Source organism: Sinocyclocheilus anshuiensis, unplaced genomic scaffold (assembly GCF_001515605.1).
Source record: "Sinocyclocheilus anshuiensis isolate Anshui unplaced genomic scaffold, SAMN03320099.WGS_v1.1 scaffold944, whole genome shotgun sequence".
Classification (NCBI taxonomy): domain Eukaryota; kingdom Metazoa; phylum Chordata; class Actinopteri; order Cypriniformes; family Cyprinidae; genus Sinocyclocheilus; species Sinocyclocheilus anshuiensis.
In genome coordinates this window covers 2,637,154-2,651,273 of record NW_015549559.1, presented here as the reverse complement: position 1 = coordinate 2,651,273, position 14,120 = coordinate 2,637,154, and the positions used below count along the sequence as shown (strand labels likewise).

At 37.4% G+C, this 14,120-nt stretch overlaps 1 protein-coding gene across 1 annotated transcript in view; it reads left to right on the top strand.

Annotated features, from left to right (window-relative positions):
• Positions 1–3,361: 3,361 nt before the first annotated feature.
• The window catches only part of LOC107657087 (F-box only protein 3-like), a gene marked incomplete at its 5' end in the record, with an annotated part of 10,997 nt that continues 238 nt past the window's right edge, over positions 3,362–14,120 (top strand). Inside the window, 10 exons of the mRNA XM_016445095.1 lie at positions 3,362–3,451; positions 3,601–3,764; positions 3,876–3,990; positions 9,429–9,633; positions 10,931–10,976; positions 11,063–11,147; positions 11,242–11,364; positions 12,613–12,728; positions 12,917–13,107; positions 13,224–14,111. Of these exons, the coding sequence (XP_016300581.1) occupies positions 3,362–3,451; positions 3,601–3,764; positions 3,876–3,990; positions 9,429–9,633; positions 10,931–10,976; positions 11,063–11,147; positions 11,242–11,364; positions 12,613–12,728; positions 12,917–13,107; positions 13,224–13,352 (1,264 nt within the window). The remainder of the gene's footprint in view (positions 3,452–3,600; positions 3,765–3,875; positions 3,991–9,428; positions 9,634–10,930; positions 10,977–11,062; positions 11,148–11,241; positions 11,365–12,612; positions 12,729–12,916; positions 13,108–13,223; positions 14,112–14,120) is intronic.

Genomic DNA, 14,120 nt, shown 5'->3' with positions numbered 1-14,120 from the left:
TACGGTTAAATATTCTCATGAATAAATGCTTTTTTTTTATATTTAAAAAAACAGATGAAAATATACAAACACATTCAGGAGAACATTAACAAGTATTAAAAGAGACATTTGTATGTAACATCAAAGTAAGAAGTAAGAATAATCATATACATGCACACATACTGTATACATACGAAGTGGAAAAGTAAGACACACAATAAAGGGGTAAGTACCCTACAATAAGGAAACAGAGATAGAAAACTAAAATGAAACGGGTAAAAAAAAAAAAAAAACACCAATGAAAGAAATTTCACAAATGAACAGTTCAAGGTAATAGAATCATACTGTTAGCTAACATGAATTAATTTCAAGCAGAAGCTCATTAAAGCGATTATTACAAGTATGATCATAATGATTACAATATAGAGAAAATTTGGCAGCTGTGCATATCGATTCAAGCTGGCGTCATCCGGGGTCCTCGCAGGGGTCAGCATCATCTCTTCAAAGGTGTTGGGTCATCTGAAGTCTTTCTATGAGGCTGGATCCATGCTGGAGCTGGTGTCATCTCTAGATACCTCGAGATGGGCATCCCGTGGTAGGAACAGAAAGGCAGATGGAAAAGTAGCTGCTGTTCATAACGTTTCAAGCTAAAAATATGTTTGTGACTTTTATCTGCTCTAACTGGGAACAAGGGTGAGATTGAGGTTGAGACCATTTAGTGCCTTATAGGTCAGTAGCAATATTTTGAAATCAGTACGGAACTTAATATGTAACCAGTGTAGAGATGATAAAATTGGGGTAATATGATCATATTTTTTTGACCTGGTAAGAACTCTAGCAGCTGCATTTTGGACTAACTGTAGCTTGTTTATTGAAGATGCAGGACAACCAGCTATAGTAGTGCATTACAGTAATCTAGTCGAGAGGTCATAAATGCATGAACTAGCTTTCTGCGTCAGAAACAGATAACATGTTCCGTAGCTTAGCAATGTTTCTGAGGTGGAAGAAGACTGTTTTTAATCTCCAGCCACAGCAGCCAATCAGCACTCTGAATTAACACATATATGTCACTTTTCATGACGTTGGTTCAACTTCGCTTTTTAAACTGTAAGAACGAAATTACTCCAAAAAAATGAAAATAACCACTTTTCCCTTAACAATAAACATAATGTGTGCTATAGCCTGTACATATCTGTTGACATCTCAAAAAATGTGTTTTAGTGTTTCATGACCCTTTAAGGTAGTTAAAAGTTTACAAATTTTGCCTTAACTTTAAACTGCTTTTTTCCCCATTGCAGTTTTTTCCCCCATGCCATCTCCATCTTAAACAGATAACACCGAAATGATTACCTGTTTTCTGTAATTCATTTCTCCATTTCCAGCAATTGCCTGTCTTTCAAGTATTGTGGTGATATATGCATATTTTTATTTATACAACTGTACAGTAAATACTGCACAAATCTGTACATAAATCTTCTGTTTAGGGCTGAACGATTTTGGAAAATAATCTAATTGCGATTTTCTTTTACCAATATTGCGATTGCGATTTAATATGCAATTATTTTTTTTAAAGCTCTTTATGTTCTGTATTATTCAAAAAAGACAAGCTATAAATCATTGTATAGTATGACCAACACACTATTAGATAGATTAAACATAAATGTTCTTTTCTGTAGGCCAGGCCTATATGTTACGATGAAATTAGGTGATGCATGAATTGATATGAATGACATTTTTATTTAACAACTACAATCACAGTATATTGACTGATTTGTTGAACTTCCAACCTTGTAAGCATGTAATAATTATGTTTAAATAAGCCTGGTGTAAACATTAATATGAAAGTCAGTAACAAATCACACAAACTAAAGTAGATTGCAGAAATATAAAAACAAATCTGTTGCTTTACCACACTACTTTAGGTAATTCAAAGTCACTGTAATAAACATATGTAAACATGTGGACTGCACTAAACACTGTCTGTTAACTTTAGACCAGTGGTTCTCAAACTTTTTTGGTCGTGCCCCCCTTTAAACCTATAAAAAAATCTGCCCCCTCCCCTTTCCCGAATAGCCATCGCACCTTAGACTACCAAATAATTTCACTAAATATTATGAAAAATGTATGCTTTTTTTAATTTAAAAAACCTACAGGGAAAAAAAACACCTGCATCACTTGAAACATTGAAAAATAGCATAGAGAGAATAACTGTTATTATTATTATTCTCTCTTTTATTTATTTATTTTTTGTGGGTTTCATGCTGTCCGCTAAGGCATAGGACACACACAGGTTTTCCTCCTCACCAACGACATTAAACACCGTGTCTACACAGGACGTGAGAGCGGCAAAATACAGTAGAACCATTATAATCAGTGACGCTGTGTACACTGGATGCGACGCGACAAGACAAAACCCGACATTAAACTGATGCCTTGTTCTATTTATGTCGTACTGACACAAAGTTAAAATGATTTGCAACGGTCTTCATCTATGGCTTTTCTCGTCCCTTTCACAAACCGATCCATCTCCCATTCTAAGTTACGTCCTTTGGCTGTTTACTGTTTTATTTATTTTCTTTTTCTGCTGATGGCCCGCGCTCGACTTGAAGCAGCGCTGCTTAGACCGATGGGTGTGTGTCATCAAAGTACTGTGAGAGCTATAAGAGAGTGCGGACGTCTCCTTATGCTTTCTCTCGCCGTACTTTGATGTCATACACCGATCGATCTTCAAGTTGAACACACCTCTTTACTCTCGCGTGTCACGTGACCGGGTGTAATCGCAGCCTCTGCGATTGAAAAATTGCGTTATTTCATATCGCGATATTATCGCAAATGCAATTAATAGTTCAGCCCTACTTCTGTTCCAGACTTTACCACATTATTATTATTAATTTTTTTTTTCTTTAGTCTTACTTATTTAATTGTTCTTTCTGTTCTCATGCCATATGTATGTATGTATGTATGTATGTACCAAGATCTTCTAAAAAACCACAACAAATTCCTTGTGTGTTTGCACACACTTGGCTAATAAAGCTAATTCTGATTCTGATTCATTTATTCTTCCTTAATGGTTTGAGAATAGCTGTCATTGCCAAAGTTGTTTGAGAAAAAATTTTGATTTTTTATTTATTTAACAGTTAAAAGCCTCCAAGTTAATTTCAGTTGTGTTTTTCTTCACATGTAATTACCAATGCAGACATCATCAAAAGTCCGTCACAATTACACTTTGTACCACATTATACAAAAATCCACGTGAAGGTTGACCAAGGCCATGATCAGATCTTTGTGTTTTAATAGATTAAGCATTGCCTGAATAGGTAACCTTTTCAACATCTCAAGTTGTCAAAAGTGTTTGCGTTGATCTTGCTTGTTCTTTTCTCAGCTGCAGTTTTGTAAGTCGTCGACTCAATGAGCTGACAGGCCATAACCCCCTATGGAAGAGACTTTGTCAGAAGCACTGGCTCCTTACAGAGTAAGCTCACTCCTCATGCCCTCAGAAGCATTTGGTTCATTTATGGCATATGCGTTTTTCTGTCCAATGTTTTTTTTTTGTTACATTTTTAGATTTGTTGTAATCAAAATATATTGTTGATGACAAATTTTTTTTTTTTTCGCATTCAGGGCAGACAAAAACCACAGAGGCCTGGCATGGAAGGAGCTGTTTCGGGAGTATTATGCTGATCTGGGCCGTTATATTGACGATTACAGCACTCTCAAGAAAGCCTGGGATGATCTGAAGAACTACCTGAATCAGAAATGTCCCCGAATGATAGCTTCACTTAAAGGTCTGTCCACACTGTTACTCATCCAACCATATTTTGAAAACCTATGGGTCTTTTTTTTTCTTCATAATATGAGTGTTGTCCACTGAAGGTTTTGTTTCCTTTTCTCTGAAGAGGGAGTGAGGGAGGAAGAGCTAGACACCATTGAGGCCCAGATTGGCTGCAAACTCCCTAATGACTACCGTTGCTCCTATAGGATACACAATGGACAGAAACTTGTGGTCCCTGGGTAAGACTTCTGATAATATCCTTGATCATTTCAAAATCCTATTGAATTTCTTTCTTCTACTTTAGAAAAATACTTCAGAAAAATAAAGTATTTATTTAAATGCCTGTAACTGATTCGTGGCCTAATGGTTCGAGAGTCAGACTTGTAACCCTTAGGTCATGGGTTTGAGTCTCAGTACCGGCAGGAGTTGTAGGTGGGGGGAGTTTTGAGCGTGTACACGCAATATCTGAGCGAGAGCAGAGCCAATTCATAAAAGAACAATATTTAAAAGCACACGTCCAGCAGATGGATCACGTAACATTATGCGCTCTCGACATTATCATTAAGATCACACTATAGAAACCGCCTAAAATTAAATATAAAGAAGAGAAGAAAGCAGCCCTAGGCAGCTGCCTACACATGCCAGGATCCGCCACTGCCAGATGCAGTTAGAAATTTACTAAAAACAAGCCTATCGCAAGACTTCTGGTAGGGGGGGCACCTGGGGTGGCCAGCCAAATTTCAGGGTGGGCCGGTGCCACCCCTGGCCACCACGTAGACACGCCCTTGCTGGGCGCCACAGCAAAAATGGCTGCCCACTGCTCCGGGTGTGTGTTCACAGTGTGTGTGTTCACTACTCACTGCTCTCTGTGTGTGTGTGTGTGTGTGTGTGCACTTGGAAGGGTTAAATGCAGAGCACAAATTCCGAGTTTGGGACACCATAATTGGCCACACACACGTCACATCACTAACTGAGTTAAATAACATTTACTGTATACAAGCAAGTGGACAAACTTCCTTTAACGTAATCAGCCTCTGATCTTAAAAACTGCCATAGTATCTTATATTATCAATGAATGGGATCAGCGTACGAACAACAAACGGTATGAAATTACCAATAATCGCTGGGATCAGAGGCCCGTTTCAGAAAGGAGGTTAAGTGAAAACTCTGAGTATGTTAACCCTGAAATGAGGGAAACTCTGGGTTTTCAGTTTGAGAATGGAAAGTTTGTCAAACCCGAGAAAGCAGGGTATGTCAAGCCTGTTTCTGAAAGAGAGGTAACTTATACTCAAAGTCAGTTACCATGGTAACTTACACTGTGCAACTAATCTGGGGTGCGTTTCCCGTACAACGACGTAACTCACTGATTAACCATAGTACCATAGTACGATGCATTGTTGTGGAAACTAACTAGCCAGTCACGACTGTTTCCCGACCACGGTCGCATCTCCTTCGTTTGAACCACATTAGTTCAACAATTTAGGGCCGTTTTTAATGACGTCACACGCATGTGGTGGAGTAATAACTTCTGCTAATTAATTGATTCAAGATTTCTGAGATGCTGCTGTATTGAACATGGCACCTGATGACTAATTTACTATGTTTTGTTTCCTGTCATTTTGCTTTATTTGAAGTTTGATTCATCGTGGGTTTCCTCTTACGTCATACTCCAGGGTTCCCTTAGGCATTTATGCACATGCGCACTCTTCAAAAACGGCGCTTATTGAGGATGCGCTAAAATTTATCGATTAAAGTGTATATATATTTAAATTGAATTGAAGATATAGATTGTACTGCATGTTAGCTTGCTTATTGTGCCCAAAAGCAGAATTTATTTAAGTCCATATGTCTTACTAACAAGAAACTATGCTTCTAACCACAGGTCGAGAGCTGTAAGTAAGTTTACCTACCACGTAAGTTTGCGACGCTGTTTGCGAATGTTCGTTTGAACTGTGGTTTTGGGAAACATCGAATCGTTGAACTATGTTGGTAACGACAGAACTTGCGACCATAGTTTGCTAACAATGCTTTTGGGAAACGCACCCCAGGTCGAGAGCAGGTTTTCTTCATTAAACCCAGTTTCTTTCAGTCTCCTCCTCCTTTTTAAAGCGTAAGCGATGTTTAAATACCTCATTCATTCATTCATGCTGTAGAAAATGCATTTCTTGGTGAGTATATTGGGATCTAAATTAAGTGCATTTTAATTAAAACAAGAAAAATAATATTAATGCAAATGGAAACAAGATTGTTTTTCTTACCCCATTGGCAGATAATTAGCAAAATAAGTAAAATACACTTAAAAGACTAAATACCTTATGTCATTTTTCTTATGTAGAAAATGCATATTATGTAATTTTTCTTATGTAGAAAATGCATCTTGATTTAAGAATCTTTAGATATTTTGACTGGAAACAACAAGACAAAAATACTAAGTAAGAAAAGCATTTTTTGCAGTGCTGGCACATTCATTCATTGCACATATTTTCATCATGCAGACACTCTGAAAGTGACAAAAACGGCATGTCCCCTTATACTGAATCCTGTAGATGAGGAGGCTACATCAATTCATAGGGAATTACATTTACATTGGGAGAGGATTATTTTTTATTTTTTTTGCCATATCTGCATGCTTATTTATTTGAGCTGTACCATTTTTAAATGGTAGTTTTCTATATAACAAAAGGGATGCAGAGCACATTAGTAAGGCCGCTGTATGCAGAGGAAAGTGTGTCTCGCTCTAACGCTCTTTCTTATAATATTTGTGTAGTTTTCTGAGCACAAGCCCATCAAAAATGAAGCTGATTACTGTATGGTTAGAATGGTGACAGATTCCTTGTGATACTTTGCTAATATCCACACTGTCATTAAAGGGACGTTTCAGCCAAAAAAAACAAAAAAAAAACAAGTTAAATAAAAGAAATAGTTGACCCAAAAATAAAAATCCTGTCATCATTTACTAACCCTATACTTGTTCCAAACCTGTATGAGTTTCTTTCTTCTGCTGAAAACAAAAGGAAATTAGTAACAAAGCAGTTGATGGTAGCCATTGACTTCCATTGTATTTTTTTTTTCCATACTATGAAAGTCCATTGCTACTGATGTCACGTTTCTGTTGTGTTTTGGTTTGGTTTCTCTGCGTTCCAGAGGCCTGTTTCAGAAAGGAGGTTAAGTGAAAACTCTGAGTATGTTAACCCTGAAATGAGGGAAACTCTGGGTTTTCTGTTTCAGAATGGGAGGTTTGTCAAACCCGAGAAAGCAGGGTAAGTCAAGCCCGTTTCTGAAAGAGAAGTAACTTATACTCAGAGTCAGTCACCGTGGTAACTTACTCTATGAACCTAACCTGGTCGGGATCAGGTTTTCTTCGGTAAACCCAGAGTTTCTTACCGTCTCCTCCCCCTTTTTAAAGTGCAAGCGATGCTTAAATACCTCATTCATTCATTCAGGCTGCAAAAATGCTTTTCTTACTGAGCATTGTTTGTCTTATTTCAAGTACAAATATATAAAAATTCTTACGTTAAGATGTCATTTCTATAGATGAAAAATTATATAAGATATTTAACCTTGTTTCCTGAGGGAAACAAGTGCATTTAAGTGCATTTTAAGTGCATTTTACATAAAACATGTAAAATTGTCCGCCATAGGGTAAGAAACATAATCTTAATGCAAACGGAAACGGAAACAAGCATATTTTTAATTTCTTACCCCACTGGCACATAATTATAGCAAAATAAGAAAAATGCACTCAGATGATTTTTCCCCATGGAAACAAGACTAAATACCTTATGTCTTTTTAATGTAGAAAATGCATATTGATTTAAGCATATTTAGATATTTTGACTGGAAACAAGAAGACAAAAATTCTAAGTAAGAAAAACATTTTTTGTAGTGCATACATTCATTCATTGCACATATTTTCATCATGCAGACACTCTGAAAGTGACAAAAACGGCATGTCCCCTTATACTGAATCCTGTAGATGAGGAGGCTACATCAATTCATAGGGAATTACATTTACATTGGGAGAGGATTATTTTTTATTTTTTTTGCCATATCTGCATGCTTATTTATTTGAGCTGTACCATTTTTAAATGGTAGTTTTCTATATAACAAAAGGGATGCAGAGCACATTAGTAAGGCCGCTGTATGCAGAGGAAAGTGTGTCTCGCTCTAACGCTCTTTCTTATAATATTTGTGTAGTTTTCTGAGCACAAGCCCATCAAAAATGAAGCTGATTACTGTATGGAATGGAAGGATACCAGATGGACGGGTAGTTCGAGATATATGCCTTAACCACCACCACAGCTGTTAAATTTATTTGGTCATCTTTATTTCCTACAAATACAAAAGCAACAGTTATTCTTTTTCCTGTTTGATTTTAATATTATTCCAATACTTGGTATTGTGGCCATCTCCTCTTCATCTGTTCTTCATTATTTTTGCAAGCCTTCTTGCTGTTGGCTGAGTAGACGTCAAATGTTCATTTCATTTACTCTAATTAATAAATACAACAGTTTGGATTAGAGAACACTTAATTATGTGAAAAGAGCATTAGACTATGTGGAAAAACTAAAAAGCTACTGCGCACTGAAATAGACACTGAATTATATTTTTTAATATGTCAAATGCTTGTAAAGTTATGTAGCCTACACTCATGAACCTTTTATGCTTAAAGCTTTACCTTGATTGAATTATGTTTTTATGCTTCATGTTTAGCTGCTTTTTTTGTTCTTTGTTTTTTCTTTTGCCTGTAGGATACCATGAAAATTAATATTACTTCAATAATTTACCGTTCTGCCACTTTTTACCTTTGATATTATAACAGTGATTAAGAATTAAAATTACGTATTGACTCTGAAGTATGCAGATGTCTTTTTGTCAGGTGCTGTTGCCATGGTGATTCATAATTTCGGAGCTCCATTGATCATGACTTTTCATAGTCGTGGTGCACGGGCTAAACTCAAGAGTCAACCTACTCGGAGTCGATTGAACTAACTCAATCTCAGAGTTGGTTGAAACTCCTTATTGAAACAGGCCCCAGATCATATACGCACAATAGCGAATAGGACATTCCAGAATCACACAAGTTGGATCAAATGAAGATCCACCAATATGCTCCTCACACCAGAGTCCAATATAATTTTCAGTATCAATATCATAACATTTAGTTGTATCAATAGATGTGTTCGACTTGAAGCAACTCTGCAGAGACCAATCGGTGTATGACATCAAAATACCGTGAGAGCGATTCGAAAGCATAAGGAGACTTTCTTAAATTAGAAAATGTATCTGAACTGTAAATCTTGTTTTTTACAGTCATTTTACAGTTTAATATAATTATCATTAGACATTTAATATGTTACCATAGACATTGCCCTACCACCCTCATGTGGTATTAATTTTATTTGTGCAGGTCTTAAAAAGGGTATTTAAAAGTCTTAAATTTGGGCTTAAAAATCCTGCAGATCCCCTTTAAAATGGCAATTAACCTAGACATTTAATATGTTACCATAGACATTGCCCTACCACCCTCATGTGGTATTAATTTTATTTGTGCAGGTCTTAAAAAGGGTATTTAAAAGTCTTAAATTTGGGCTTAAAATCCTGCAGATCCCCTTTAAAATGGCAATTAACCTTTCACATGATCATAACTGATCTTTGCACTGCCTCCCCTCCACAGGCTGATGGGCAGCATGGCTTTGTCCAATCACTATCGCTCAGAGGACCTGTTGGATATTGAGACAGCAGCGGGGGGATTTCAACAGAGGAAGGGAATGCGGCAGTGTCTTCCACTCACATTTTGTTTCCACACTGGCCTCAGCCAGTACATGGCCTTGGAGAGCACAGAGGGACGAACACGCAGTGAAATCTTCTATCAATGCCCGGTTAGATCACCGCCCTCAGACCACAACAATCTACGGTAACACTTTATTTTAAGGTGTCCTTGTTACCCATGTTACATGTACTTACTATTGTAATAACAATTAATTATGCACAATTACATGCAAGTAACCTTAAGCCAAACCCTAATCCTAACCCTAACCATATAGTAAGTACATGTAGTTAATTAATATTACTCAGTACTTAAATGTATAATTACACTGTAACAAGAAAACCTTAAAATAAAGTGTAACCCAATCTACCATGCATATGAAAAGTGAAACTGTGATGCAAACCACAGAAAGCAGGTTATATAGTAGCTGGAGGCTAGATGGTAAGTGTTACAGGAATAGTTTACCCAAAAATGAAAAATTTGCTGAACTTTTTCTTACCCTCAGGTCATCTATGATGTAGATGAATTTGTTTCCTCATCAGAACATTTTTGGAGAAATTTAGCATTATATCCACTTGCTCATCAATGAGTCTGCAGTTAATGGGTGCCATCAGAATGAGAGTTTAAACAGCTGATAAAAACACTACAATAATCACAGAGGTCCATCAATTAATGTCATGTGAATTGGAAATCTGTGTGTTTGTAATAAACCCATCATTAAGACATTTTTAACTTTAAACCGTTGCTTCAGTAAAATACGAGTCCCATTTGTAATACTGGTTTCTCCAGCAAAAAAGTTGTCTCGTCTGAATCAGGAGCGAAATATGTACAGAACATGCACCGCTTAAAAGTCCAAAATGGTTCAAAACAAATATGACTTTTTCACTTGAGGAAGTATTATTATTGATTATGGACTTTTTGCCAGAAGCGAAGGTTTAAAGTTAAAATGCATTGATGGATTTGTTTCTTACAAACGCAACTTTTTTGTGTGGATTTTTGTGATGTTTATATCAGCTGTTTGGTCTCTCATTCTGACGGCACCCATTCACAGCAGAAGATCCTTTGTTGAGGAAATGATGCTAAAGAGTGATGCTAAATTCCTCCAAATCTGTTCTGATGAGGAAACAAATTCATCTACTAGGATAGAAGGTAAGAGTACATTTTCAGCAAATTTCAATTTTGGGTGACTTACTCCTTTAAAAGGCTTCCCAACTGCATTGTAGCTGATAGGAGGTGAAGCCCTTTACTGCATCAAGTACAGTCCTGTGTGTGCATGTGGGGACTCCAGCACTAAATAAAAGAGAGGGATTTTTCTTGAATTGTTGCACTTTGACCAGTAGGAGGTGCTCTTGTCTTCTTGTGTATTACAGCCCTTCTTGCTAGCTCTCATTTATATGTTTTCTTCACAGGATCAACTGGCTCAAGATCCCTCTGCAATTGACATGTTCATTACGGGTAACAAAGTGCAAAAGGCTCCATTAATGCATTGCAGTTTTATCAGATCATATGAACTCTTCTCTCTCCTCTTTTCTTTTTTTCAGGTCCTAACTTTACTGAGTGGTTTACTTCCTATGTTGACAATGTTGTAACAGGAGAATACCCCATCATTCGGGACCAGATCTTCAGGTGGTCCATCTTTCATTATCTTACACAGTAATGTATGTCAGCATTTGAAATCACAAATGCCACATTACATTTTATCCCCTTTATGTTTGCTCAGGTATGTTCATGACAAGCGCTGTGTGGCAACCACTGGTGACATCACAGTATCGGTCTCTACCTCCTTCCTGCCAGAGCTCAGTTCAGTCCATCCGCCACACTTTTTCTTCACCTATAGAATCAGGTACTGCATAAATCCACACACATTATTTTGATTTTGTAATCTGAATCAGGCTATTTAAGAGCTGAGCTCTGCATGAATGCTTTCCCAGTCCTGATAAGTAATGAAAGTTTGCAGATGGTGATGAAAGTTACACTGTGATATTTTTGACTGTGATAAGGTGAAGAACTTTTTTTTTTTTTTTGCATGTAGCGTGCAATATTGACAAAAGTTATGTCCCATTATATTCACAGATATTATTGAGATTTTGCCTCTGTTACATTCAACCAATAAATTAAATTAGAATAATAAGATAATGTTACCAATCAAATGAAATCCGCATCAAAAACATAAATTTTTGCAATGCAGAAGTGGCACAGAAGCTGCATCTGAAATGGCATTTACTTACATTTACACCGACTGTTTAATGCAACTCAGAGGTAGCTTGAATGCATTTACAATTTCAAAAACAATGTTTTGTGATGTTGTTTTAATCATATATTTAATTATGAAATGATTTTGGAAAAAAAATGTAATTAAACTGCCAGTTGGCATCAAGTCGCTGTCTTAATAAGTTGATTTGTTCAGTAATTCATTCAAATGGTTTGTTCAAATGGCTAATTAATTCAGTCATTGAATCATTCATTAAACTGATTTGTTCAAACTGCTGATTCATTCGGTCATTGAATTACTCAAACTGATCAATCAAAATGTGGATTAATTCAATAATGAAGCACCCGATATGTGTTACCCTGAAAAGCAAAAGTTCTGCTGTTGTTTCAATTTAATTGTGTCTTGTAGCTCACAATGTTAACTTGTTTATTCCACTGTTTTATGAACTCAGTATGACATTTGAAATCGTGCTTTAATTTGGTAGAGAACAGCACTGTTGCTCATGTGATATTGCTTAACTATATCTTTTGGTATAAATACAAGACAAAAACTCATTGGGGAAAATCATTCTTAACAGGCAATCTACTGGCATTAAATATCACATAGTGACAGCATGCTCTCAAGGCAAGTTTTTGTTTGATTTTTGCAAAATGAGAGACATACTCAATGTCATCTTGCACATTGTTGCACATTGTCCCAGTGTCTTACCAAAAAGTAGAGATCCCAGTGCTTGATTCGTAAACCAAGTTCTTACTAAAATGATCAAGCTGCTTTCTGCTGTAACTTGCTGTAATGCAACACAGCTGTACTAAGATTTGACCTATGATGATACATTGAGCTGAACCTATGACCTCTGAGCCGTGCCGTCTTGTGCATCAGGATTGAGATGGCAAAGTCTGCCCTGCCAGAGAATGCATGCCAGCTAGACAGTCGGTACTGGAAGATCACAAATGCAAGCGGAAATGTGGAGGAGGTCCGTGGCCCTGGTGTTGTGGGTAAGAGCATATCCCTGTAAGTTGAGAGTAAATTAGAACAGCTCGCATTGGTGACACATATTTTGAATTATCAAGATGAGACATTCTGACAGTATCTTTCTGTGCATATAATTCATAGTGACAATTGCTCTACTTTCTAAAGAATGTCCTGCATCTTTTTTTTGCATATGATGTACATGCGAGTGCAGGCGAGTTTCCAGTGATGACACCCGGTAAAGTTCACGAGTACGCCAGCTGCACCACGTTTTCCACCACCTCTGAGTACATGGAAGGCCACTACACATTCCACCGGCTCAAGAACAAAGAGGAAGTGTTTGACGTTTCAATCCCACGCTTCCACATGGTGTGCCCACCATTCCGTGAATCAATGGTGCGGTCGGTGAGTCGCTATTTATATCTTTGTGTTATATCCAAGAAAAATGAATATCCAAGATGCTAATGTGTGTACATTTGTCGTTCTAAATCCCTCATTCTGTGTTTGTCTCTCTCATTTAGAGCTCAGTCAGTGAGGTGTCTGCTCCTTATGATGATGAGAATTCATCAGACCCAGATGACTATGAGGAGGGAGAAATGCGTGGCATGAACATGGCTGACCCAGGAGGACGCTGCCCTCGGCATGTCTGATGCACTTTTACATGTCCCCGGCCAACACCCGCCCACAGATACTGATGCACAACAAACTCACACAAACGGGAGAGCAGGAGGACAAACAGAGCTTTTAGGCATCCATTGTTTATTGTACAGCGCTCTTGTGCCTGTCACCTCTTGAGCGTTTTCTCCAGTTTCTGTGGCCATGTGTCTGGTTGTGGCATGTCTGTGTCTGTGCACGTCTGGACGTGTGAGATCATTGTACGTGAGTTTGAGTCTGCAAGTGTGGTTTGTGATTGAGTGAGAGTGCGAGAGTTTATTGAATGTGTGCGAGATTCTGTGAGATTGACTCTTTTTGCCTGGGTTTCACAATTACCTGCAACTTACCTAAAGGGATGGTTCAGCCCAAATTGAAAATTGGAATTTACTCACCCTTACGTTGTTCCAAATCTGTATGTCTTTCTGTCTCCTGTAGAACACAAAAGAATATATGAGTATATTTTGTCCATGCAGTGAAAGGAGTCCATTGTTGTTTTGAACCCACTGACTTTAAATTTATGGACCAAAACAGTTTTTCTTCAAAATATCTTCGACAGTAGACATGATTGGTAGAAGTAAGACCATCAAACAGGTTCGGGATGACATGGGGGTGAGTAAATGATGACAAAAAAAATTCATTTTTGCCTGAACTATCCCTCTAAAAACTTACAATTACAGAGCACGAGTAGAAATTATGACACTACTATTAGCAGAAAAGTACACGCACACTGAATTGGGAATACTCGCTGTGTGTGTGTGTGTATA